The 27,592-nt window shown below is 49.3% G+C and overlaps 7 protein-coding genes across 7 annotated transcripts; 3 read left to right on the top strand and 4 right to left on the bottom strand.

Annotated features, from left to right (window-relative positions):
* Positions 1 to 65: 65 nt before the first annotated feature.
* FPRO_08259 (uncharacterized protein) lies at positions 66 to 2,614 on the top strand (the record flags this gene model as incomplete). Its single annotated transcript, XM_031221908.1, has 2 exons — positions 66 to 170; positions 233 to 2,614. 2 exons carry the CDS (start codon positions 66 to 68, stop codon positions 2,612 to 2,614), a joined length of 2,487 nt encoding a protein of 828 aa, XP_031087419.1.
* A 691-nt stretch (positions 2,615 to 3,305) lies between these two features.
* Positions 3,306 to 6,515, bottom strand: FPRO_08258 (uncharacterized protein; the record flags this gene model as incomplete). Its single annotated transcript, XM_031221907.1, has 1 exon — positions 3,306 to 6,515. One exon carries the CDS (start codon positions 6,513 to 6,515, stop codon positions 3,306 to 3,308), a length of 3,210 nt encoding a protein of 1,069 aa, XP_031087418.1.
* Positions 6,516 to 10,464: 3,949 nt separating this feature from the next.
* Positions 10,465 to 11,522, bottom strand: FPRO_08257 (uncharacterized protein; the record flags this gene model as incomplete). The annotated part of the gene is made up of 2 exons (XM_031221906.1): positions 10,465 to 10,656; positions 10,710 to 11,522. The coding sequence occupies 2 exons, from the start codon at positions 11,520 to 11,522 to the stop codon at positions 10,465 to 10,467; spliced, it is 1,005 nt and encodes a 334-aa protein (XP_031087417.1).
* A 1,815-nt stretch (positions 11,523 to 13,337) lies between these two features.
* Positions 13,338 to 15,571, bottom strand: FPRO_08256 (uncharacterized protein; the record flags this gene model as incomplete). The annotated part of the gene is made up of 3 exons (XM_031221905.1): positions 13,338 to 14,569; positions 14,621 to 14,909; positions 14,960 to 15,571. The coding sequence occupies 3 exons, from the start codon at positions 15,569 to 15,571 to the stop codon at positions 13,338 to 13,340; spliced, it is 2,133 nt and encodes a 710-aa protein (XP_031087416.1).
* A 2,092-nt stretch (positions 15,572 to 17,663) lies between these two features.
* FPRO_08255 (uncharacterized protein) lies at positions 17,664 to 18,028 on the top strand (the record flags this gene model as incomplete). The annotated part of the gene is made up of 2 exons (XM_031221902.1): positions 17,664 to 17,744; positions 17,843 to 18,028. 2 exons carry the CDS (start codon positions 17,664 to 17,666, stop codon positions 18,026 to 18,028), a joined length of 267 nt encoding a protein of 88 aa, XP_031087415.1.
* Positions 18,029 to 19,916: 1,888 nt separating this feature from the next.
* Positions 19,917 to 20,395, bottom strand: FPRO_08254 (uncharacterized protein; the record flags this gene model as incomplete). The annotated part of the gene is made up of 3 exons (XM_031221901.1): positions 19,917 to 19,992; positions 20,031 to 20,044; positions 20,357 to 20,395. 3 exons carry the CDS (start codon positions 20,393 to 20,395, stop codon positions 19,917 to 19,919), a joined length of 129 nt encoding a protein of 42 aa, XP_031087414.1.
* Positions 20,396 to 20,826: 431 nt separating this feature from the next.
* Positions 20,827 to 21,097, top strand: FPRO_08253 (uncharacterized protein; the record flags this gene model as incomplete). The annotated part of the gene is made up of 2 exons (XM_031221900.1): positions 20,827 to 20,950; positions 21,045 to 21,097. The coding sequence occupies 2 exons, from the start codon at positions 20,827 to 20,829 to the stop codon at positions 21,095 to 21,097; spliced, it is 177 nt and encodes a 58-aa protein (XP_031087413.1).
* Between the last annotated feature and the right edge of the window lie 6,495 nt (positions 21,098 to 27,592).

Genomic DNA, 27,592 nt, shown 5'->3' with positions numbered 1-27,592 from the left:
AAAATCACAAGCTCCGACGTCCAAGTTGCAACACCACAGCAACCGCCAAACAAAAGGGACTGAAGATGGCATCACCTCGCGCGAATGAAGAGGAAGACATACAAATTGATCCTGCAGAACCTCTCAAGGGCATCGTCGTCTGCTGCACAAGTATTCCTGCCGAGCATCGTGTAAGTGCCGTTCAAACTCGTCAGTCTATCATGAGTCCTGTTTGCTGACCCATGATGCCTAGACCAGCATCGCTTCCAAAGTTGCCGAGCTTGGTGGTATTCATAAATACGATCTCACACCCGACGTAACCCATCTTATTGTTGGTGATTACGACACACCCAAATATCGCCATGTCGCTCGTGAACGCCCCGATATCAAGGCCATGGATGCCGCCTGGATCGAAGAACTTAGCGAGATATGGAAGAACGACGAAGAGATCGATTATCGACAGCTCGAGAACAAGCATCAACTCAAGCCCCTAGAGAAGCGAGGCATCGATCCTACGGTCCAGCCACAACGAGGAGAGCCAGCAAGAGATTCGCTGCTGATTTGTTTGACTGGCTTTGGCGACCAGAGGGACGAAATCGCAAATAAAATCACATCGAACGGAGGCCTATATACGGGTGACTTGACGAGACGGTGCACACACCTGATCGTCAACAAACCCGAAGGCAAGAAATATACTGCAGCCAGAGCATGGGGCATTCACCCAGTCACCCTCGCCTGGCTTGAACAATCTATCTCTCGAAGGATGATCTTAGAAGAAGCCAAATTTGACCCGACCTTACCTCCCGAGGAGCAAGGGAAGGGTGCATGGGTTACAAGAGAATTGAAACGTACAATGAGCAAGCGATCAAAGTCTGCCATTGCAGGTGGCGCTGAGGAGGGCCCTAGGAAGCTCAGGAAGACTGCCAGCATGAAGCTCGGCTCGCAGCGTAATAACATCTGGGGCGACATCCTTAATCGATCAACATCAAGAGACTATTCCTTCGCTCAGGAAAATAAGGAAGACGGAAACCAAGCTCAGGTTCAACAGCCACAGCATGCAGGAGCTCAGCCTGAGCCACCAGCTCCTATAGTCCCAGAAGAAGACCAGGGTATTTTTGGGAATTGTTTCTTTTACATACATGGATTCAACGCACAAAGAACCTCCGTCCTAGAGCAAACACTCGTCACCCTCGGGGCTATTATTTGCTCATCATTAAATGAGGCCGCTCTGGGAAGAACCCCAAAGCCACCTCGCAGCCGGTTTCTGATTGTTCCTCAGACATCTCAACCTGACACTCACCCTCAGGAAACTTATGATAGCCTCCATGTTGTGACAGAATACTATATCGAAAAGTGCCTTCACAACAAGCAATACTTTGACCCCGGGGAACACGTTCTCGGTCGGCCATTCACATTCTTCCCTATACCAGCATTTTCGGATCTTATCATATGCAGTGCTGCTTTCACAGGAATCGAGCTCAATCAAGTTGCCAGAGCCGCTGTTCAGCTAGGAGCCAAGTTTGATGGAGAGTTTCGTAAAACTACAAGCGTGTTAATTTGCAAGGACATCACTTCTATGCGCAAGGAGAAGTTGCGTGTGGCTCTGAAATGGGGCGTTCCTGTTGTTTCAGCAGATTGGTTCTGGGAGTGTATCCGTACAGGCTTCAAGGTCCCTCTCGACGACTACATATTCCCTGAGATTAAAGAACGATACTCAGAAACCTCTCAGCCTGAACCTAGACCAACCTCTAGAACCGCCCCTGAGGCACGATTGCATCAAAAGCCCATGCAACGCACTCACTCAGAACCGGTCTCCAAGTCAACTAAAAGTCATATCATGAAACCTCGACACGGCGCTGGCGTCGATACTTCGGCCTTTGATCATGATTCACCTGAAAAGGTGTCTCGAAAAATGACGGCGAAACCTGCCTCAGTCATCTCACCAGACTTTGTCACAGCACGCACTCACCAAACAACAACGAATAGTCTACCTAAGGACAAGGACTTTGACTCACCTCTTGCTGAGGTTCCTCAAGCGCGTCTAAACAGATCTCCGTCACCCACCAAACATACCACATTGCCTCGCACTCGCTCCGATCCCACGAGCAAAGTTAACCTCACAACTTCGCACACTGAGGAAACAACACACAATCCTCCAACTCCGCAAGAAAACATACAGCAAGCAAAACAACAGGAAAATGCAGAGCAAGCTCGTCTTCGCGCTAAAGCCGCGGAGCGCCAGGCCCTCTCCTCGAAACTTACCTCACTCATAGAGACCACAACGCCAAATCTCCCCTCCTTCGCCTCCGATGAAACTGAACAGCCAGCCCCAAGACCTCGCAAGCGTCAGCTATTCGGCCGTGCCATCAGCAATGCCTCCAATGCCAGTAGTGTTGCCTCCCGCTCGGCGGCTGAGCTCCACGACGTATTTGGCGATGAGGACAAAGATCCAGAAAACCAAGAATCCGAGCCCCCAGCAACGCAGTTGGAATATCGTGACGACAAGGCGAAGGAATGTCGAGCTGCTCTGATGAGTCGCATGATGGGCAGCGGTGGTGTTGAGGTGAAGGCAGCAGCGTCAGCAGCGACACAAAATATAGGACCAGGACCAACGCGAACATTGAGAAAACGATAGGGATGAATATGTAGAACAGGATGTATATGCGGCATAATCTGTTACGAGTTTAGTATAAACGGTCTGTTTGATTCGGGAAGAATATGGTATTTGCCACAAGGAATATGACCTCTCTTGGAGATGAGCCCTGCCTGTATCAATACCACATGAGCCCTGTCTATACCTTTGCTTACAGATCACGAATTTCGGCGACACATTGCGAAACGCTTAGTTTAGTGACTACGAAAGAATTGAAAGGAAATTGAGGCCATTTGTTCAGTTTAATCGACTCAAGGTGTAGTATGTAATATGAGAGAACTCCTCTCTAATCTGCTTTTCCTTTCAACCCATCAAGTTCTCTTTTCCATCCTTTGACCCCAAGCCAAGAAAAACAATCTTCCGATGAGCACACAAAATCCAGTGTTGGCTTGGTGCGAAGTGATATCCTCTAAAAGTAAAGAAAAATACTAGAAACAATAGGAAATTGAAACAAATCAGATCCTGGTTAAAAGGGAGACAGGAAGCAAAGCGGCATGTTTGTCCCTCAAAGATGGTCGCTTACAGTCAACAACTTTTATTCCACCAACTGTTGATTAGAATCACCTCGACCGGGCAATTGTTCAGAAACCATGGAATCCCACGTATTATTGAGTTGCTCACTATTATCCAGGTCAGTTCCCAACTTTGTCACAATTGTTCTCAGGTGTTACACTTACGGGGCCCTCTTAGCCATTTTCATACCCCTTTCTCTACAGAAGAACAGGAAGCGGCGCATTGTACGTGCTCTTGGAAAGGACGCCATGACATCTCCTCGAGGCTTGCCATCTGTAGCAAGCTCTCCGGCATCCTTTTTCATAATGATGTGAACACGAAGTGCTTCGATACTCCATTCCATCTCCTCAATCTCTGCGAGGTTGACGTGGAAATCGATCTCGTCCCTAAACAAGCCCCATTTCGCAGGTTTCACGTCTTTGAGTACTTGGTGTTGGAAACATTGTATCTGACCAACCCAGGTCCAATACTGAGTGACATTGATATGGCTGGTATACAACCGAGTCTTGACTACAGCAAGCCGCCAATCGTACTTCGTGATGCTACCTCCGCTGCATGAATCTGTGTCGGACCAAGCCTCGAAGTGAAATTCGTCATGTACGGGGCTTCCATGTGTAGGCGGCATGTATTTCGGCTTCTTGTTGAGGTGGGTGCTGAATGCTGGCTGGGGCCCAGGGGCGGGGACCGGCGCTAGCGCTGGCGCTGGCGCTGGATAGCTTGGTGGTACCTGGCTAGGAAGAGGAGAGTGGTTGATGAATGAATCCTCTCGGGGCGTAGTAGGAACAGAGTGCATAGACTTCCGCTTTTGGAGAGGTTTAGGTGTATTGCTAGGGCTGCCGTGACTCAAGCGCGCCTTCATGGCTCCCGAAGGACGTCCGATGTTCTTGAACCCATGCTTGTAACGAAGACTGGTGAGCTTGGAGTCATGGTAGAAATCGTGAATTGTTCGTGGCAGGTTGAAGTTGTGACCCTGCGTTTGAATTAGTTCGTGAAGTCGCTGTCGCATCCAGTCAACTGGTGATATATCAAGGTTGAACTTTTCAAGCTCCGATATTGTCTCCGAAAGGCGAAATAGTGTGTCATATGACGTTATGCCGCCTTTACCGGCCTGGATGTATCTTTTCCCCAATAACTGATAGGGACTGATTGGGCCCTTTTCGTGGAATTCGAGAATTTTAATACCGCGGTTGACCTGTCTGCCAATTTGATACTTTGAAGAACCACCCTTATCCTGCTTAGGGCCGGCTTCGATGGCAGCCTGGTGTTTCTCACGCCATCGAGCAAGCTGTGGCTCAATGAGTGTCTTGACGTTAGGCCAGTTGGCCTCCCAATACGGGTGTTCCTCGTTAATCTTGACCAATGGCACCCCGGCAACGCATTCAGGATAGGTGTAAACATTCCCGTCGTTCTTGAGGACCATGTTTTCTCGGGTAATCTCTTCCAGTGGCTGGGCAGGAGGAGATTCAGGCGGCTGCGATGAAGGGTCCAGGGAGAGAGATGGTGGAGTTGGTCTTCCTCGATCGCTGGATGGAGGTCGACTTCTCACATTGGCCGGCGTAAAACCAGCAGCTACGCGATACTCCTGTGGAGTGTGCATTTGCTCAGGCTCTCGTGATATGTGAGCTGAATCAGAACCGCGATAGTCTCTGGCAGGGCCATCGAGCTCTGTTGATGGATGGAGGATTTCATGAGGACTGCGGCGCAGAACACCTGAGGGAAGCACAGAACGTGGAGTCTCCAGGGGCCTGGGTTGAGGATATATCGGTGTCGGTAAGGGCGAGTCCACGGGGTCAATCATTCGTTCCGGGGCATAATCCGACCTGGAAGCCGTTGTCGGCCGGCTTGGGGGTCCTGGGGGAGGTCCATAGGCCGGTCTGTGGGACATTTCACGAGGACGTTCAGCGATTTGGATTGGCGCTACCTCGACAGTCCGTTCTGGGGCCTTCGCAGCGATCACATCATGGAACCGTTCGTTAGGTCGATCTGGGACTTTCTCGGTTTGGTGTTCAGGGCGCCGTTCTGGCTGTGGTGCTGTGTTCCATGCTGCTTGACGCTCGGTCTGTGGCGTAGGTTGAGGCTCAACTGGTTGTTTAGACTGTTTTTCGGGTTGCCGTTCATATTGTCGCTCGGGCTGTCTTTCAGTTTGTCTCTCAGACGGTAGCTCAGGATATTGTGGAGCGGGCTTTGGTGAAGGTGGCCGATAAGGCACAGAAATCTGTTCATCGACTCGCCGAGGTTCTGATTGACTTGTTTGCTCAGACGACCTCGGCTGAACTTCAACGGTCTGGTGTACTGTTTCTGAGGATCGGTCTGCAGAAATCTCTTGGGGTCCATCCTCCAGTTGCTTCTTCCGTTGTGCCCTCTCCCTCGATGCCAGTATGTCAATTGTGTCTCCTGAGGAACCATGGCATCCCTGGCGATTCCACTCACAGTTGCCACACTTCTGGAAGAGATCCCCGCCGACAATGATGCAGTCGTCAAAGGCGCCTTGGTTCTTATCACAAGACAGGCATCTCTTGGCCTGTATCGCCCCTGTCGCTTGAATCATACAAGAGAGCCATTTGACCCCCTTCGCCTCAGTTCGCTCGTAAATGCCTGCAAGATGTGTAGTGTTGAAGCGTCGTCCTCGGCGGATCTTGACGGGTCTTCGTATTTCCAATTCTTGGATACCCTCAACCCATTGGTTCCAAGGCTCTATTTGTTCCACGGGTCCAATCACATTGCCATCAGCATCAACAATATCAACGAGGCTCTCGGCTCCCCTATTATCGTGGTGCTCAACGCCTTCCATACGATCCTCGTCGTCGTCTTGTTCTTCTTCTTCAGGTCTCTCTGCTACCACTGCAGTTCCATTAGTAGGCTCTACTCGTGGGGTCGTTCCATTAAAGCCCGAGGATACCTCTGGCAACATTTCGGGTAGAACAATGCCTTCTGATTCTGGTCCAAGATGGTCTGGGACATCAGGATCCTCTCCTCTTTTTTGTCTAAAGAATCGACGCATTTTGAACCAAATATCATGGAGCGTTTCTGTTCTCTTCTGGCGCGACGCGCGGTAGTCCTGCTCAATGCGCTCAAGTCGACTGGCCTTCTCCTCGCACTCATCCGTGGTGCGTGCCAATTCAGCCTCAACTTTGGCGAGTTCCCTGGCCAGTCGAGATTGAGATTCTTTCAGTTGACTTCGCTGTCCTGTAAGGTCACTGAGTTTTAACCTGACTTCGTTAATCGAGAGCTGGAAATCCTTCTCAATCTTTTTGTTTTCTGCATCCTTCTTGGTGCGAAGATTAACCCAAAAATTGCGTTCTGTCTCATCCCAAACAGACTTTTGCTCCCCCTCTGGGAGAGAGTCCCAGACATCTTCCCCTGTGGCCATCGTGGGCCCAGTGGTTCAAGCGACTGCTTATCACGGATCTGCAATACCAAGAAGACTTTAAGGTAGGACCAATATCAGTCGAGATGCAGTAGAAGCTTTGATGATTGGATGCATGAACTCGTTACTGTGTTACACGTGACGGCGTCTGGCTTAAGGGAATGAGCAAGCCGCAGACGGGCGAACGCGTTTCACTACCTAGGTGTTGTGCAGATGGTCGCAGGAATTTGTAAATCAGTGGCTCTGATCCGATTGCCCAAAGGCTGAAATAGAGTCGTGGGGCGCGTGCTGAAAGCGGGCTGTAATCGGACTAAATCACCCCAAAAGTCGAGCTGAGGTAATAGGCTGAGAAAAGGAAATGAATTGGCGGAAAGCGCGTGAGATTAAAAAATTATACATTTAAATCTCGAAACTCTGATGGGGTTAGGCGCGTTGCGACCAGCGTGTATCGGTCTAAGGAAAGATGATCGTGGTGGGTTCAATAGGGAGGGAGCTGGCCTAGCATGAAAGATGAAGCATGAGAGTGACAAATCCCCTTGTCACCCAAAGCTCGTTAGTGGCCGAATTGCTTTCTTTTTTCTCGCGGCCGCTGTCAATGGGCATGGGCCGGTCGAAAAAGAAGCGGGTTTTGGTTACAGAAGCTGGCTTTCCTCGCAATTGCCATTCAGCACCCCAGGTCAGTCGGAACTGCAATCGGAATTAGATCGCTGTCGCGCAAATGAGCCCACGGTTTCGCAGCGCGGGCCACTATCCCCTGCAGATAGGTACAACCTCACTGAGGGGGACGTATTGGGGGATGATAGAAGGACGCGATCGAATAGTTTCAGTGTGTTCTTTGGGGTAAAGGGGAGGTGCAGCTGTGTTGCACAGTTTGTGATACGCGATGCACCTGGGAACTGGCGTGGTATGAATGATAAAGTTTTTCTCTGGGAGGCAGATAGGCCGCAGGATTGGGGGATTGGGGGCGAGAAGAATGTGCTCGCAAGGACAAGGAGGGACAAAGATTGCTTGTGGACAAGAAAGATGTCGGATAGATTAAGTACCTTATAGAAAAGTATTCGCGAATAAGAGAGTACCTAAGCTTAGACGATCACCTCCAAGCGGGAATGGAAAGTACTGTAAAGGAAAATCGGGTAAGTGTCAGTGACAGTGACGTGGGAAGGAGGTAGATTAGGTAGAGAGATAGTCGACAATCCAGTCAAAGTCAGTGAATGGGAGGAGTGGAGGACCGTACAGTGATAAAGGGAAAGGCTGACTGTAGGAGGAAAATGAAATGGGAATAGTATAATTAGGCAGAAGAGGAGGGAAAGGAAAGAGAGTTTAGGTAGGTAAGGTTAGGTAAGTTTAATATTATTATTTTGCTTGACTGACTGACTTGACTGACTGGAAAGGGAAGTGCTACAGTACTTACCTATGAGCTATCTCACCTCACCTAAGGTACTTCCATGGCCTGGGCTGGCTGTCACCTAGGAGGGATGGATGTACTAGCAAACAACCAGCCCAAACCACCACAATGGGGCGAATGAGAGGAGAGCTCTACCTGCCGGTAGTACATAGTCGGCCAAGTTAGTAACTAGTAGGTACCTGCCAACGTGAGGTTGGGAGGTATAGGTATGGATCCGTACTAAACGTAAAAGCACATGTGTGTCAAATCAAACCTCACATCACATCAGGTAGTTGTGCGGCCAGGTACGTGCACCAAACTACGAGGAAAAGTACTACAAGTATGTATCTTTTCTTCTCCCTAGTAGGTACTAACGTAAGTCGGTAGGAGGATCCTCTTCTTTCCCTTCCTCTTTGCTAACTTATTTCCCGTCTCAGCTGCTTTCGCGCGCTTTGTTTCCGCTAGATCCTCGTGGACCCTTGCACCGATCGACCACTCATGGAGGCTGGACTGGTATCTACCTTAGTAGTTTGTAGCTTGTCCCGAGAAAGTACCTTGAGGCTAGGGAATAAGAATTGAGTTTCAAGCAGTTAAAGCTACCTCATCACTTGAGAAACCAAGTGTCATAGTAACTACGTGACGATACATCTCTCGCTTTCTTGCCAACCAGGGTACTAATAAGGTGTCGAAGAAATTCCCCATGCCCAACCAAGCACGTGTCTATCATATGCTACATTCATCGCCTGATCAATTACATTACGCTGCTACATAAGTCCTAGGCACTTTCATTAAATATCCACCTGTTGGTTCTGCTTTCACTTCTCCATTATAAAAAAGGTACCCAGCGTCCGGTACCGAACCATGCACGAAGCGAGTAAAACGTAAAACTCGACAGGCCACCCCCTGCTTCCCCTGCCTTTTTTGCTCTAGTGCCTTATCACGTGCGAGGAAACTATACGCGGTGACTCCAGCATTAAAGCGAACAAGGAAGGAGAGAGAGTCGAAATCACAAGTCAGCCTCATCATCAACGTTCAGAGCATTTATCGAAGAGTTTTTTTTTGTGGTTCCCCCTAACAAGATCCGAGATTGATGAGATTGGTGAGCTCAACAAGACTCCGTTCTAAGCAACACGCATACGCGACCCTGTTCGCTGTTATTTACCCGCAGGTTATACCTTGGTACTAATCAGTTATCTTAAGTCCATACCACCGCACCAAATTACACATAGTCTCGAGCCCGAAACGGATATATGGAGACGGCAATAATGCTCGGCTGTGCGCTTCCTTATTCCCCTGCGGCCAACTTGGTAGCAGTAACCCAACGTACTAGTAGTATAGCTCTATAACAAAGGGAATGGACTTATATACGAACAGCTGGCCCTGGTCGTGTTTCCTTAGCTTGGTTGTCGTGGTTGGTTGGCTACATTACGTGCGATTTGGCTCCCTCCAATTCCATCCCGCCACCCTTCACCCTCACTCAATCCATCGAGAGTTCTCGCAGCACAATGCTTTGTCACAACAAGATAAAAGCCAGCAGCGCCAGCTGACACCGTCCAATGAATTTGGCACTGTAGTGTATCGTCTCCACGCCCCCTTGATCCTGTGGCGCCGTGTCCCATGCTGGCACGATAGGTAGTGCTTGTTAAGAAATACTTACCTAGACGGGGAGTATAAACTAAACTTAATCTTCTTGTATATTCATGCATACTACGTTGTACTTCCTTGTCGATATCGCATATACATATTGTTGCCTGTCCCGCGTGCGGCACATATTTCTTAGTTGGTTGTGATCTCATCCTTCACAGCACCAATTGATTATGTACGAATATGCACATACATATTAGACCTAGGTACTAGTTAGTTCCTGGATGTAGCCTGGTTTTCATTATCATCGCCGATAGGCTTCGGAGACGGCCGAGAAGGGAGGTGGGGACTTGGATATCCATTCGTCCAGTGACATGGCCTCCCCACTAACATGCTCTGCCAAGCTACTACGAATATCAACCCGAAAGTTTCTTACCGACACGAGACTTCATTCTCACCAATCCCAACTCGGTATAATACCACGGATCGCTCAGCTTAAGCCCATGTATGGTTATCACAAGCCTATCTGGCCAACTATCAGATCAGATCAGATCATGCCAGCCATCTTGTACTCCAAGAACCTCGATACAATCAAAACTCAATCAATGGCAGGCGTTGCAAGTAAAGTTTCGATAATATATAAACTACCTATATGATTGATTATATGTAAAACTCGCAACTACATGTGGTTGCCCATCCTGGACATCAAGGTTCCCTCCCCTAATTAACAAGCGTCTCTTGCTTCCCCTAGGCTTTCCATTTGCCCATCGGTTTTCGTTATCCCCAGTTGTGGCCATCCAGGCTGGTCACACTTATACAGTCCATTAAAAACGCCGCGCAATGTAAAGATTCTAAAAGCAAAACAGCCCAATGTTTCGTGTTGCTCTACAAGAGCGCCATGAACTGCGCGCCACGCGCTGAATCAAAATAGAAGAAAATGAAGTCTCGTTAATGGCGTCAAAGTTGCTCTGGTGGTCAGAGCGTTTAGTACTTGGCCGAGTATCGTGCTGCGCTTGGCGAATAAGGCAGATCATAGGAGCTGGATTGAGCATAGGGATCCTCCGAAAATACAGTCGCCCTTCGGTCTTCCTCTGGCAGAAGCTCTTTGACCTCCCAGTTGTTCATCCTTGTGCCAACTGAAAATTCAAGATCTTCCTTGGTGATCGAATCCCAGTACTGCGAAAATATTAGTAACTGACCGCAGAGTTTCCGTATCATATTTGACATACCTTGTAAACCATCATTACACCCAGCAAATTGCAAACTGTCGCAAGGAACAGGCCGTCAAGATAATGGCTGATAGCGACACAGATCTTTGAGCTGAAAGCGTAGAGAAGGACCTGGCCAGCCACAAAAAAGAAGATGCCAAACGCAATATCGCCAAGAGGCCATCGGTCCTGCAGTGTCCTAGTCACAAGCAGAATTTGCATGACCACGTACACGAAAAGCTGGACAGCATTCAAGAGATAGAGAACGACGAACAGTCCAACAGTGTTGGTAGGTCCAAGTCCAGCCCAGCTCTTGAAAGTCGCGAGAGAAACGAGGAAGCTTATGGCGAAAGCAGCCAAAGAACTAATGCGCATCATCCATACTGACAGAGGAGTTCCATCTTCATATAATTGGAATCCAACAAAGCCATTGATCAATAGACATGTGATAACTGCACTGCTAAGTCCATTCTGCACACTGACAAAGTACGGATACGGGTCGCTTCCCGGAGGTGCAACACCAGCGTCGATAATGAGAGACATGGCAGTGAGGAGCATATAGAGGTAGAAGAAGCTGAGAATCTCCTTGCGACCAACAGCGGTGAACTTGCTACGGACGTGGAGAATCATAATGACGGTCATAATGAGCGCAACAATGTGCATCACCGACGCAGCGCCTTCGAAAATGATGGTGTTGGCAAGTTCGATATTGCGTGCATAGCATTCTGGTTCAATACCGGTTCGGCCAGTGGCCTGGAGGGTAGGCCCAACGGAAGCGCATAGTGGCAGAGGTGCCGTCTCACAGATCCAAGTGAAGTCGCCGAAGCCAGACATGATGGGCGAGTAGAGATCACTGCTCGATTGTTGTCGCAGGAATTACGAAAATCCAAAAGTGAGCGAGATTGCGGGGAACGATGAATCGAATATCGCGATAACGAGTGGCAGAGCGATTGTCGTCGAGAAGATCGTTTATGTCGTCGTATCGATGTCGTCGAGTCGTCGAGTCGTCGAAACCCCTCGGCGCGATAATCAGTCGCTGACCCAATCCTTTCAATCGTCCTCGATGTTCGAGGGCGAAGATTATGAGATATCCCCAACTACAGGGGGCTCAAATTTCGATCGGAATGCAATCACAACCCTTAACTGCGTAAAAAGGGGAGTGTTTCGCTCGGTCGGGTAGCAAATGTCTCGTCCTCGACCGATGGCTCGTCGGCGCCCCCTTTCTTCGACCTAGCGGCTAACGAACCAACCCAGAAAACAAGAGAAGAGACAAGAAAACCGGTCGGGTCTAAAACACCAAGAACGAAACGGATACGATACGACGCGACGACAGCGATGATTTAATTCGAGTGGTCGAAGCGAATGTGTTGCCTGCCTCTGCTACGCTTTAGGCTCAGGCGAGAAAGATGAGTGAAGGTCAGAAGAGACAAAGTGGAGCGAGCGGAGGATCTCGTTGCTGTGCCGTTGTTGTGGGAAAGTGGCAGAGGTGGGGAAGTAGAGGCGTATGAAAAGTGGCTGGTGTGTTATATGATTGGCTCGTTTCTTGGCGTTGCTGTAGGGAGTGCATCGTGCCCTGTCAAGCCTGTTTGCCAGTGATGTCCGATATCCCGGTAACATTGGATGGTCGGGACCTATAATTTCAGAGCCAGAGCTAGAGTCAGCAAAGATGCATGACCTCGGTTACATCACCAAATTAAAACATTTTAATTGATAGGGTGGTCTCAGCAATACTGCTTCGTGTAAAGCTTTCGAGTAGTTCTACTGAAGTTGGGTTTCCCGAGATATCACCCGTCTGTTTGGTGGATACCCTAGAGCAAACCCTATGCCATATTTTGGCCTCCATTTAACAAATCTATGGCGGCATAATTAGGTTATACGGTGTAGTCAGATGCAGGGACGAGATTAAATCATCAGAGAGTGGCTTTTTGTATAATCCAATGACAAGTGCTCAAACCACAGAAAAGTTGGAGTGTAAGTTGTATACCATAATAGAAGCTTCAAGTTATTGCATAAGTGCCAGCGAGTAAAAACACACTCAGGTCACCGTCGAGTCCATGGAACTTTTAAGCGCACATGTTGTCTAACCACAATGCCACCGTATAAGCATGGGGTTGGCGCTTTTGGCAGAACCCTCTGTTGATTGTGATCTATTCTAAGAGTCATAACTGACGTCCTGCGCGTCCGTCTATATACAGGCGATGTTGACGCCGACGTCATGCAGATAAACCCGATGCTGGATGAACGCTGCGATATGATGAGCTTTCGGTTAAGAGGCCAATACATCGTGAAACATGCTTCAATGCCAACCTATATGGCCTCGCAGCTTCCATCACTGGGAAAAAAAAAAGCCAAACTCCAAGCCAAATGCGACCGACAGCCCTGGTGTCCTGATCCGTTTCCTTATGTAGTCCTATCCGGAAGGCTGTTGAACCCTGGCCTATTTCTTTCCTTCCAAACGCCTATGCCATGCGATGCTGTGATGCAAATCCGACCCCAAAAATCTAACTTCATAAAAACAGGGATGCAATGATCCGTGGAAAAAAATGCGAAACATACTTCAGATGCCGAGTTGAAATGGCCTCAGAGCCGAGGCTTACGCTGTGTTGTGCGGTAAGATTCATGAACGATCGCAGGGTAACCCTGGCATCCCTAAGACGGGTAGTGTCCCTGAGCGAGTCCGTGAGGGGGGAGGTTCTGGGGGTGACTGCGGTTATAGACCATAAATTCTGGGACAATACCAGTTCGCAGGTCGTTTCGTCGTCCCAGTGGCTGATAGTGCATCTGTGTCGGGGGAACAGGTACAGCGAGATGATATTGCTCAAGTGAGGCCGAAGGTGGGGGACACAAGAGCGTGTTAACATGGCGCACAGGTTTGTACGGGCTAGGTCGCTGTTGCAGGAAGACACTCGGCGAGTTAGAAATGGGAGTGTGCACCATAGGAGTGTGTACAGCCGATGCTTGGCCGTATGCCTCAGCTAGAGGCGATGAGTTGAAGGGGCCCAGACGTCCAGGACTGTGCTGCTTATTTGGTGTACCATAGTTAACAGGTGCCTGAGTAGGGAAGCCAGCTTGCGCCATGGTGACACCCGTTGTTGTGGGAAGCGATTGCTTCTGCACCATAGCGGCGGGGCCTGATGGGTAGACTGTTGACATAGCACGCAGACCGGTCTGCAATGGAGGAAGCGAGACGTGAACAGGCTGGGCAACCTGCTGCGTAGGTTGAGGATATCCGTTGATATTGACATTGCCGCTATTGAAGGGCGTCAGTGAAGGCTGGGTCTGAGGCTGCATCTGGAGCTGTCCGGTCATGACAGTGAGATGGGGCACAGGTAGCCTCGCCGGCTCAACGATTCCATTAGGTCGTGAGTTGACGGCCTGGACCATCGCGGCAGCTGGAGCTCGTCCAGGAGGAGCAAGTCGCTTCGCGGGGTGTTCCATGATCTCTTCCTCGGGACTTCGCTTCCGCGAGACAGGGAACTGCAGATTAGGCTTGGTAGCCAATGGAGAGACAGTGTTCGAGTGGTATGCAGACCAGTTCTGGGAATGACTCGAGGTAGGTGAATAGTTGGTCGTTGTAACAGCCGGAGTAGGGAGGCTGGCGGCGGGCTGCATCATACCCGTCGGTGAAGCAACAGGCGAGTGATGAGACTTGTTTGTTGGCGAAGGAATATGAATCGGGGATGCTGGTAATCGCACAGCTCGCTCGTAGTACTCGTTGAAGCAGGAAAGCTTGTCTAACCAGCCCTCCCACTGTTCCTTTGTAGCAACCAAGTTGTATCGCATGTTGCTCAGGAACTCCACCTCCATGACATGGATCTCCTGCACATGAAAGCTTGACACTTCGGCCCAGGTCTTGTTCGTGTAGGTGTTATCATCCAAGACTGTGGCAAGGTCAGTTGATGTCTGACACCCTTGTTCAACTCATCACTTACATTTGTTCCCGAGCATGAGGGCCACAGTCAACAATCGATATTCACTGCCGGCGCGACCCTTGATTTGAGGAGTTGACATCTTCAACCGGTAGATGAACAACAATGCCAATAGGATTACATTTTGGGTCACCTGTGTCGTCGACAAAACGCCGTACACCCACTTCCGAAATTGATCGTGGGGTTTGGCGAGAGACGGTAACCGAGGAATGAGGGCATTGGGGCCTCTGACACGAATCGATTCGGCCTGCTTGAGTTCCTCAATCGATTCGAACCAGAACAGGCAAGTCATCTATTCCTATTAGCATTTTGTGAATTCCACATGTGTTTGAGATCGCATACCTGAGCAGCGAAATCGGCGAGGTTTCCACCTGAAGGGCTGATACACTTGGGGATTTGCAGGCTATGATAGACAAGCGACTCGGACTCGTCCTTGCTCCCTGATGCAGTCGATGCAGGCGTTGAGGGCCTGATGGTCTGTCCCAGGGCTTGTGACTCTGCTGAGATTGACCCATTTCGGTGCTGAGAGACTTGGGAAGTCGCATGTAAATTAAGCTGAGGCTGTGCAGGTTGCGTCGATAGCTCATGCTGGTAGCAATGGTTATATGTGGTTTGTGGTTGCGGTTGCGATTGTTGTTGCTGCGTGGGATATCTGTAGTATTGAGATGCTCTCGCATCGGTTACAGGAGCTGTAGGTCGAGCAGCCTGAGGCACCGCAGCAGGATAGTTGTGAATAGCATGATTCTCCCACGAAGCCAGCTGGGGCTGAAAGACAGTGCTCATTTCGTCAGTCGGGGGAGTCCTAAGCCCGTTTCGCGATAACGGAATGTTGTCGAATCGAGAATGCAGCTTTGGCAGTTGTATGCTTGAAAGAAAGCTAGGTTCCCGGCTGACTGAGCCGTGTGGAGGTGAAGGAGGAAAGTTCAAGATCCCAAGCAATGTACCAGCCGACATGGAGGCCTGCACGTTTCGCCTTCTTGTTGTTGGGCGAGGCAATAGGCGCAATCGCCAGATTCGAGGTTAATTCGGGGTTGGGTATTTCGTGAAAGCTTCACACTCTCTCAAAGTCAGCCCCCACTGCGTCACTGCGTGTTGACCTATTGTGCCAGCAAAAGAACAATTGACTTTGACCCGCAGAAGCTTTCATTCGTTTGATATCTGGAGCCAGGAGATAAAATCGGCGAATGTGTGCCGAGAATAATGTGGTTTACCTATAGACAGAGGGCCAGTGCCATATTCGACTGTCACAGGCTGGCAGTGTACTCGCAGTAGACCGGCTCAAAGCAAAGAAATTCGGCGGAGATCGTTCGTTTCCTGGATGGCAGAGTGATTGTTCGTTTGTGAGATCGGACAGCGAGGACAAAGCTACTAGGGGGATAGCTAGTATAAGCTCGCTGCGGTTGGAGAGCTGTTATTCGCTTTGGAATGGAGATGGAGGTTGAGGTTGAGTGTGGTCTTGGAGGAGGACTCATAGGTGAGGAAGTTTGGATAGGTAGGTAGCTAAGAAGGAATAGAAGAGAGGAAATAGGAAAAGGAACAGGAAAAGGAAAAGTAAACAGGAAAAAGAAGCAACAACGGAATGGGCTCAGTCAGTCCATGGCTGGTGGTTGTGTGCGTGTATGTACAGACAGTCCTGTAAGGTAGTTGACTTCCATTCACTTGGATTAGACTTGGTAGTCTCGTTGTTCGTCAAGCAAGTGTGGTTCTCTCTCTTAGACACAGCCCAGTGTAGTATAGCGCACTTAGCGTACAGTACCTACTTTACCTAGCGTAGGGAGTAGAAAGTAGGGGTGTCCGTCCCCAGTTCAAACCTACCTACCCAAACCCAGCCAGCCCAGGCAGTCCCAGTGAAGTGGAGCCCCTTGCTCTCCCACTGATGGATGATAGCCCCATTAAAAGTACTTGATCTCACCACTGAACCGACTAAGGTTCAGAAGTACCATCCTTGAAAGCGAAGCCCTGGATCAGACTCAGACTCAGACTCAGACTCAGACTCAATGGGGTCATGGGCTACTGTTCCGTTGGCCGAGAGTGAGTGTATGTACATTTGCATGTATGTATGTACTCTTTCCGTCATTCACACTATTTCATTCACTCACTCACTCACTTACTCATTCATATTCTCAGACCTCAGACTCAGACAAGACATTGCACACGCACACCCGCCCGGCCGTCTCTAGGCCAGGTTGCGCTCCGTGTCCTGTGGTACTAGCCGGGCATGTATGGCTATACTTGTTAGTTCTCAGACAAACCCATACAAAGCCCGGTACCACCGACATGACAATCCTGTGTCGACCATGTCGCGAGCCTCTACTAGACCTGCTATTACGGACTAGACCAGGGCCATCGTGGCGCTCTCCAGCTGACACCGCACCCAGCGACAACCCCGGTTTCCGTGGGTGAGGTGAGGTGCTTTGCCTTGTGTTAGCTCCTATCCATTATTACGGCTATCACACGCCCATGGCCTAAAACCCACACGCCCCTCGCTCGCCGCTAAAACTCTCAAGTTTCCTCCACTCCTCTCCAAGCTCTATTGGATCCAAGCCCGCTAGACAGCGGAGTCCTGGGTGCTGGAACCTACCATTCATCAACTGCATTCTAAGCCCCCAGCTCAATTGTTAATGGAGCATCAAATTCGTTCGAAGTCGCCCCTGGAACGCCCTAGGGGTCGCCCGGTCGGTGCCGTGCTCGAAGCTGTGGGCGGGCCTTACGGGGGCCTTGTAAGCGGCGGCGGGACCTTGCTCAAGGGATACTTGCGGTATTGGTTTTGATATTGAGATGGGGACTGAATGTGAATGTGAGGACGAGAGTGTGACTCGTAACGAAACCTGCTCAGCCAGGAGGGATTAAAAAAAAAAAAGGGCGACAGATGAGTGCGTCGTTCCTGAAAGCCTTGTGAGATTGACCTGTACACCTTTATGCACATGTTGGATCCCTCTCCGCCCATCCCATGAAGCCTGGGGCTTGTATCGTATGCGAGATCCTTGATATGTAAAGATGGAGGTTTCGACAAACACAACTATTGTGGAGTGTCTTCCGAATCCCAATGACAGTTCATTGGGCACACGTCGGTTTAGGACTAGTACAAAGCCTATCATTTATCGGCCCTGTGCGGGCACAGTACATAGTAAGTTACAGTGCTGTTGTTCTCTGTACTGTAATAATTTGTGTTGTGTATTTCCCTCTTAACTCTTCATTGTGTCGCATGCTCGCTTGTCCGACAAGTCCTCAGCCATCCAAACAGATGGTGTGTCGGAACCTTCACTTATTTGTACTTACACAACCCGCAACAGTGGTGCAACTCCATCTTTGAAATGCTACTTGCCTCATGAGTTGTCCGGCAATCATGAGCTTGAACGAGGAGCCATGAGCCATGCCACGGCGCTTACTCCACTATTATTCCCTGCTTGACCTTTTCAGGAACGCGAATGCGTGAGTGTAGGCCGCGTGTAAATAATCACCAGGTTCCCTACCCCATTCATTGATGATACCGCTCCGTTCTCATTCACTGTTGTGTTGTGTTATGCTGTGCAGCTTGTGCAGTGATGACCTTTGGCTTTGGTTGGTTTGGGGTCGGCTAGACGTGTTTTTAATATATTGAGGCGGCAACCATCGTTAGATTGCTAGACAAGATCAGTCATGGTTCAGGAGAATAAACGCACCAGAACTTCCAGCACGGCATGGCTGAGAAAGGAACGAAAATGGTCCCAGCTTTCAAGCCCCAGGGCAATAGCAAAGCAAGGAATCAAACATAGCTGTCATGTACCCCCACAACAAGGGACAAGCCCATTCCCTTCCAAATGGGATCAACACCCATTCGCTGAGAGGCGCCGCAAATCTGTGCCGCTCGTCGAACTATTAACGGCTAAAGTAATTTTCAGCGTCTTTGTCACTCAGCATGCGAGCGCGAGCACTGTGCTTTAGATATGAGTCTTTGCTTCATCCCTGAGTCCTCATGACTTTCTGAGACACTGCAATGAGCATATTGGGATTACGGCTGTACTCGTTCTTTGGTGGTGTAGCGTTCGTAATACTCTGTCTTGCATACGGACGCAGTTGGTGGGCCTGCTGAGCCAGCGTCCCTTCGGCAGGCATATTAGGTCTCCCGGATCCTTGGTATGGCGCCGAGTCGTTTTCTACAGTGCTGGACTCAAATTCTTTCTAAGTGGAACAAGGATATTGAATCCGTTTTATCACCATTGAATGAGGTACGTAGGAGCAGGTAGTTAGAAGCCACCGTCTGGCCCCATCCGATAACCTGGCATTGAACGGTGGGAACCCCTGCCGTTGCGGGCATTTCCCCCTCGCCCTGAGGTGCTGGACACAGTGGACAGCGCCATGAACGGAGCCCAGCCCGTCATCACACTTCCAACAAAGAGAGACTAGGGATGATGATCCAAAACTCAACCGGGGCAACCCAGAAGTGACCAGTTAATTGTTGACGGCACCGAATCTGCATCTCGCAAACCTCGAGCTGTGCCAGCCAGCCCAAGACAATACCGGCACGTCCGCGCGCCAAGCAGTTGAGTTAACTTGTAACACTAACAATCGACACATGGTCCAGAGTCGGTTTGGATGCCTTCTGACAAAGCCCTTGTTAACTTGTTGCAGGCATACGTCTGTCTGTTCTTAGATCGACCTTTGCACTGAAGGGCGCCTGGGTTCGCCGAGATCTAAATGCAGTATGTACAAAAAAAAGTCGTCGTCCAGACCCTGTGGTGCAGGAGGCTTATTGCCGTTAGGAAGTAAGTCAATTGTGCACAAGCCTGTCACTGCATTCCCTTGGCTGCAACCTTGCTTGACCAAAAACAACTGGCGTGCCCAACATGCGCCAAAGAGATGGACAAAGCTTGGTAGCGGGCTGCGAGAATCAAAATTGGCGTGTCTAATTTCGTACAGTGATTGCTGCGTGCCGGGGACATGCATATGGACGTGAGTAGCCTTGTTGTGTAATTCGTGACAGAGCCGAGGATTTTTCTGCTTATGTTGTGGCCAAGACTCTTGTAATGTTGTCTTATGATGTTGCCAGTCAAAAGCATGCAAAATCTATTGATGATTTCAGAGGAATCTTTTGATATGACATCGACCAGGCTGACAATAGATCATCATGCAGGTCATTCGTCAACACTATCATGGCGTTCATCATCGTATTCTCGACCTCAGGTTCGGGTCATTCTCAGTTGTGAATACAAGTATGTGCAAGTCCAGGCCACTTAGGCGCAGCAGAGGAAGTTCCCTTGCACACTTCGCCAATGAGAGCCACAGTGGCAAGGGAACGAGTGACTTGTCTCGTCTCTCTTTACTTTTTTCTTAGTAGCCGAAAGCTCGAGACGCTATCTCCGACAGCTCGGACAAGATGGGCAGCGCATACAAACCTGTAACGCATAAATCATTTGTAGCAAGGCAAGCTTACCTGATCAGCGATAGCTGGCGAAATCGAGTACGTAGGCATGTGGGTTCGGTACAAAAAGTTGGTTGTATCCCGACGCAATGCCTGCGGTCGCCTCGTATGAAGAGCAAAACCATGCCGCCGCAGCCTACTTTTCTCGTATGTACGTAGGCGCAAAGCTCGCGCAGAGGATGGTGAAGTGGGTGCTGTGATGACCACTCGAGTGCATGCGGATAATCAATCTAGAAAATGAACGAATCAGTACGGTACAGAAGCCAGCCAACCGTAGTGAGTCACTTACGACAAGGAAGCTAACCTTGGAGATTACCCTTGCTTTCCATTTTTCTCACTTTGGCGCAAAGGAGCAGCAGGGACTTTGGCACAGGCATGATTGGTTGGATGTTTGAAGGAGTGAATCAATACATGTAATGGATACATATATCAGGAGACAGTGACAGCAGACAACCAAGCGGATGTATGTATGTCAGACTTGCAAGCCAAGATGTAAGATAATTTCGTTGGCGGACGATGAATTCGAGCATGGAACAAATACCTTCCATTACCAAGTTTGTACATCTTCTGTCAGCAGGAGACAGGCAGGCACATACTTAGCTAGGTAGGTACCTTAGTACCCAGGGTCTAGATGGTACTCGTACTCCTTATGCAGTAGCAATTGCCCCATTGTCTTTAAACTTCCTAGGGGAAAGAAGATATGGGACCACCAAGCCAAGCAACTATCAGAGAAGGGAGTAAGAATGGATATCGATTGAGAAATTTTTGGTCGATCACTTCTGAAGGTTGTAACAGAATTTGATACACAATGCACCCCAAGAATGAGGCAGCATCAACATTTTTAGCACTCGGTGCAAGAAGGAACGACGCCTGCGATGTGTCTCTCGTTTTGGTATTGGGCTTTTCAGCATGCGTCAACACTGCTAAGCATGGTAAGATAAGATACCTCAGGATCGGCATTCACTTTATGGATGGCCGATGGATGAGGAAGGAAAGCAGACTTGATTACTGCCTTCCCTGAAAAAGGCAAGTGGGAGGAACGGTACTTCTTTCAACCTGGCAGTGCTATGATTGGCTAGAGCATCTGCAATTGTAATACTTGACGGCCCTCGGGCTTGAAGAATAAGCCGGGACCATTTGCATTACATTACAGTCATCATCAACAAATTTACTTTCATATATCGGGAAAAGCTAACAATTAATATTACTCTGCCAAATACTCTTCTAAATTGTTAAGAAAAAGAAAAACCCCGGAGTTCGCCCAAATCCTCAGTTGTAATTCCACCATTATAAGCTATCTACTGTACCTCGACTCTTCAGGTTCTGATCAACGCACCCCTTGGCAGGGAAGGAGGCATCGAAAACCAAGACACCGGCGCTTTCCCACATGTGTCATTGGCTTCCTTCTACGGAGTAACCTCATCACCATTGGATCCCTAGGTACCTCTACCTTAGTACGGGCTGTAGCCAGCAGCTGTTTCTTGACGACTGAGAAGTCCTGTCGCTTGTCACTTGTGCACCAGTCAGCCGCCATTCTCATCCCCTCAACACTGTCAAAAACGACCCACCATGACCATCTCATGCCCACCCATGGGTCTGTCTGTACTGGAGGCATTACAAATGGTGTTGGAGACGATTAGTACCTAGTGCCGGTCTCATCTTCTCTCAGCCCGCCATGTGATGTGTGTACTTGCATCAGCAGCCACGATGCGAAGAACCGATTCAATCGTCATCCGTACACACATATACATCCCTATATCACTGAGCCACAATAAATACTTTCAGGCTTGAATTGATTTTGAAGATAGAAACCAATCAGGCGCTCTGACCATATCGACATTTGGAGAGCTTGCAGCGTCTGTGGCAAACACAGGAAACGCAGACACACTGGCAACCAACAATCGCAGATACAGTGGAGTCATGGACTGACTTGGGTTTGGTCCAATTCACTTTGTTACTCTGCATTGTGATATTACTTGACTCTGCCTGACTGAAAACACAACTGCGGCTCTCGCTCCCCGGTGTCGACATTATGCCACTTTTGGCTGAGCTGCTGCTGCATTCTCCGCTGCACCCGCCCTCAACACTGCATTGTTGAACAGAGGCCCTGATGACATATGTTCGGTTCCAGTCTTGCTCCTGGTGTTGGAGGGGTGGGGTTGAAGAGTGCATGGTCCTTTACCCAAACGCAACCAAACTTGAGTTGATGAGCACGCCCAGCATCTTTCGGAGACAGGCACATTTTAATATACGCCAAAGGCTCAGGTGCTCCGCCATCATTAACGGTACACTCGACGAGGCAACCGATATGTGCATTCAAGGCTTGCCGTGCGGCCCTTCCACTGAGTTGCATAAGTGATCTAAACAACACAGAGGATTATGCTCCGAGACAGGAGACAAAGGGCTGTGCCAAATAATCACACTTACACATCTGCCACCCAATCATAGCCGATCATCATTCACTGTTGGCTGACTCTGAGAGCTTCCAACAGCCTCCTTGCCTGTTGATATTCATAGTCCAGCGCCAACCAAGACTGACATCTTTTGAAACTACGAATCCCTAGCTCGACAGCGCCGGCTCAGGCGCCATCTTGGCACTTCCATTATCGAAAAGCTTGCCTATCCCTGCAAATTCGAAATGAATGGCAACGCTGTGTGACACCCCTAACCCAAGGATTTTCAGAGACAAGATGCCTCAAACCGCAGCACTTGTTTAGGCATATGAATCCGTCCGACTACGGCTACGGAATTCGCCCCGGGCATGCGTCCACACGTCTATATCATTGAATCACACCATGGTCGCGAATACGGCATTCCAACTTGTCGGCCCCCGATAATTGATAACACCCACAGGTCACACACGTAGCGGTCGGTGATCCGTGAATGCAAACGAGGCCAAGATTGAATAGGCAACGTTGATATACACCAGCATCGTACCTCGCCAGTGCCTTGTCATCGAATTCTTCGAGATCACGCAAAGACGGGTCGTTTCATCGTGTCTGGCTGGTAGTGTCAGTCTCACACGGGGCTCTTATTGGCTCGGTGTCTCTCTAACTTCAAGAATACAGCTTCATGCGCACCGTAGGCTTGGTGATATGTGCTTAATTCCCGCCTACCACCACAACCAACCACCCGGCCTCAAATGAGAGTGATCAGCTAGACGCTTGTGGCCTGGTAGTCTGGCTGGTCTGGTCCCGCCATCTTTATCATAACCTACCACATCGGCGATGATCCATTATATTGATAGATGATGATGATAATGAGACGGTTAACAGATCGAAGCGCCTTGAGAAAAATTGCAACAGCAATGTGTGCAAGAGCACATCCTACAGCGCAACCTTGAAGTCGGCTCGGCAAATACTGGTCCAGATATAGAGTACTTGCCTTGAATCAACAGACAAGGCGGGGCTGAAGGTTCCCGACACCTCCCCTACATGGAACTGTAAAGTCAACGTTCTGACGAAAGATGATGCTCTACAGCTCTTCATGAATCAGGTGGCTCACAATCCACAATGACAAGGTCTCAGTTGGCCCTGGTTCGCCATGAGCAAAGGTCACTCTAGCATCATGCTCCGCAGTGCAACTTTTGCGTTCGGCGTGGAGAGAAAAATCGTATCCACTAACTTATTACAGATTTGCCTTCATTAGCAAGCCACTCACTTGGTTGCTCAAAGCCTGTTGTCGCGACGTTCTCCTTATCACTCCACGCCCCTCAACATGTACAGTTCAAATTATTTGATTCAAGCGTGAGGAATTTATGATGCAGGGATGCCCAGACCCGGTTGAAATCCCACGCTTACATCCCCCATCACTAATTGCTGCCCCTACTGTACATGTACGACCTGCAGTCCAGTCTACGTACAACTTCGACGAGGGCTTTTGTAGAGATGAGGTTGCCAGGGGTCTGCCTTCCCCTGCTTCGCTATTGATTAACTTTGACCTCTTATTGGTTCAACATGACTCTTGCTCGGCTGGGACACATGCTTTCTCCTCACCATCTTGGCGTTGTTCCTCTCAGCCCTCGGGTGATGATCAATTGATATCTCTGGAACAAAGGGTAAGCCGGCAACATCACTTTGGTCGTGGCGTAATGTGAAGCCCGACGGTGATCTTCACTCCAAGTTGCCCATTATTGGACTTTCAGAGCAGTCCAGGCCATGCCACGACATATCATAGTTTGGGCGAGAGCTCAGCCTCAATTCGTCGATGGCACTCCGTGACCGTTTCGTAGGAGTTGTTGCGTGCCTTTCGACAATTAGGCACCTATACATAGTATGTATGGCTGATAACCCCCTGTGTCGACGTTGAGTTTCGGTACTACCTAGCCAGAGGGTGGCATCATCATCGCAGAAGGGGCACGATGGTGTTCGTCTCTACTGTCTTGGTTGGTATCCCTACCGTGATCGAGGCTGACCTGAAACTTTGGTCAAGAGACTCGACTTTCCAGGACTTTCTTCACTGTTGTGTGCCTCACAACAGCGTTTGTAGAATTCACCGGACAAGCTGACGAGGTATAACGGTTGTACGGCTCAAAATATACGGTGGTCTCGGTTCGAATGCTCATGATGTCGTTGGCACGCCTGTTGAAATCACAGGGTAGGTGACGATGATAGGACATCCCTGTATCTGTGGGTTTTTTTGAACCACCTGGACGGGCCAACTACAAAACCGAACTTTGGTCCTCATGATGTCCCTCCATTCTGGATTTCACAAAAGATTTTCACGCTCACGTTCTTTTTAAGAAGGAGGGGGCAGCTGAACAAATTGAGGAGGGTAGTTGTGTATTTTGTTCCCTTATAGCCGAAGCACAAGTGCGCCTACATCATCAACCAATATGAGAAGGAGCGTCTAAAGGCAGCTTCAGTCAACATATTTTGCTTGTTATTTGCCTCTGAAAGAGATGAGAGACACCAAACAAGGGGGATAGAGGGGTGGACAAGGCAAGATCCGAGGGGCCCTGATTCGAGTAGGGCGTCAAGGATCTAAAACCACAAGAGGGAGAGGGAGCAAGAGGCCTATCAATAGCAGCCATTGGCCTCTAATCGGTCCATGCAAGCACTTTACGCGCGGCGCGTCCATCCGGCGTTTAGTCCTTACGGGGAGACTCATACCATGACCCGAGCCAATTCTTTCCCCTCCCTCGCATTGGCTTGTCTTGCCTTTGCCTCGGTTTATTATCCGTTTTCCACTCAAGTATGTTACTGTTCTGTTTTGGCTCATCGGAGTGATCTGTCTGATCTTTCGTCGAGAACCACGCCCCCGTGTCCACGGTGGTTCTGTGCGCGGCGTCAGCATTTACTTCGTTTTGTTTGCGGGGCTCATATTCGCTCGAGCCTCGTGCAGTTAATTCTTGAGCGGGGTCAGAGACTGGCTGGGCTGGGCTGAGCTGAGCCGAACCGCATTGAACAGGGCTCAGCTGTGGTTGCGGCCGTGGCCAGGGCTGCGGCGGATGCAGATTTCCCCTTTGTTATCTCGTGTGTCAGTTTCAAGAGCACGAGGTGTATGCAGTACACGACTCGCAGTATTGGCATGTGTCCATTTCAAGGCCTCCCACCGTAAGGCTTACCGATTGGACAAACTACCAGTCGTTTCATTGGGGTTTGTTCCCGCAAACTGCATATTCAAGACTGGAACCTCCGTAGCCAGCGCTACCACTTGATAAGCCCATGCTCTCACAGATCCTGGAACCGGTGCTATAGCGTTTCGTTGCCTGTTTGCCTGCTGCATTCGTCTCAAAGCCCTCTCTGCCTTTGAATTGGCACTTCTCTGCGCATTATGCCCTAAAGTAAGCCAAGTGGCCTAACCCTCAAGGTCGATGTTGGCGTGTTGAGGCCTGGAAAGATCGAAATATCAATAAGAACCATCTTCTATATACTCCAGACAAAGAAAATAGACAGAGAATGATCTATTCACGGAATTTGTGTGGTTCTGTGACTTGCCAGGATATCACGACTTGTGTCATGGGCTTTCATGGGAGGACTCCCGCTTCAACACCTGGCAACCAGACAGGCACCGGCCGGAAAATAGGTGAGCAGAGGTCTTCTGGCCGGGTGCGTTCATCAAGAAGGAAACACTTGGAGGTCACCCGGCGAATCATGCATCGTTGGGATTCAGGGTTCGTTACTTTTGACCGCTGCTGCAATGAGTGGCACCGTCAGACTTCAGGATACTCTTATGTCAGTAGAAACATTTGAGACATAAGCATATTTACGACCAGAATGGCTCATGACTTGAATGATGCTCAGGCCCGCCGTAGGCGATGTATGTATGGAGGTGTAATATCAAATCTGATGGTGCAAGACTATCCACCCTGGGTTTAATACCACTTAAGCCAACTGACACCTTTTGACCCCTGGCAGTGATCAGAGTAACTCAAACTGGAACAACATTGAGATTGAGTTGGCGACGGTTAGGTTTGTGTATGCATATACCATGCTGGAACACGCTCCGTGAGGTTCTGAGAATGACACAACCTTCAACACAATGGCTTCCGCTGATATGGTGCCTGGTATTGACAAGTAAGTAGCATCGGCGGTACGGCCCTTCTCTCGCCAACGTCTCAGGCTGAATCTGAGTTGCTAGCAGAAGAATGAAAACGAGCTGGATCAATACAAGGGAAGCAAATGGAAAGCGAGGCATGCTGGAATCCAAGACCATCTGGCACAGGCTGATGGTGAAGTGGGATATGGGATGCTGCGAACTGACCTGCTTTTCAACGAAAGCCGATGATGACAGTGAATGAGTCAAACATAATGAAAAGAAACAGGAACAAATTCAGTGTACTTGGGTATATGCGAAGGAAAATCTTGTCGTGACAACGGAAACTTAAAGTCAACCGCCATGTCAAACCTTTTATTGAGGACGTCTTCTCTGAGTTAACACCAATGCTCAGGGCTGCTCATCCACTGAGCCCGTTCATAGCTCGTAAGGAGCACTTGGTGGCTGTATACTCACAAGGATAAAGAAAAAGATTGATGAGATGGATGGTTTGTGGACGGACTGCCACAACACACTTGATGCCCACACTCCAAGTAGGCATCACAGCACAAACGTACACCAGATGGTGACACTGTGTAGAATAGAGGCAATCCAAGAATGTGTAATAACATGCATTTTCTTGAGTTTGACCGCGAGAAGTGATGCTATTGTTCATTGTTTCATCGTCGATAGACGATTTGTATGAGGTCTGGATCGAACTTTGCATATCCACAACCTGGAAGGAGAGTCATCCGGTACTGGTACACTGTTTCTTGTGCGTTTGGGAAGTGATCATCGTAATTTCGATTATTTTCATCCGGTTTGATCAGGTGTTTCATGAGTCCCTGTCCTCATGTTGATGGAATGTTTGGTTAACGTAGACCGCAAGACCTGATTGTAGTCATGCTATATGAAGGGTATCTTGAATTGGTAACTCTTGTGGCATTAGAGACTGTAAATAACTTTACTGGCTAGACATATGAATGGTCAAGTTTTAACACAACAAGTTATATCTTTCAAGTACATGTGTGGAGCTTGCAGAAGGCTAAGATGCACTGGATGACCCCATATAAAACACTAATGAATGAAGTCAGCCC

Source organism: Fusarium proliferatum (assembly GCF_900067095.1).
Source record: "Fusarium proliferatum ET1 genome assembly, contig: FPRO_scaffold011, whole genome shotgun sequence".
Taxonomy (NCBI): domain Eukaryota; kingdom Fungi; phylum Ascomycota; class Sordariomycetes; order Hypocreales; family Nectriaceae; genus Fusarium; species Fusarium proliferatum.
The sequence above is the reverse complement of the archived record's forward strand: the minus strand, read 5'-3'. Positions and strand labels throughout refer to the sequence as shown.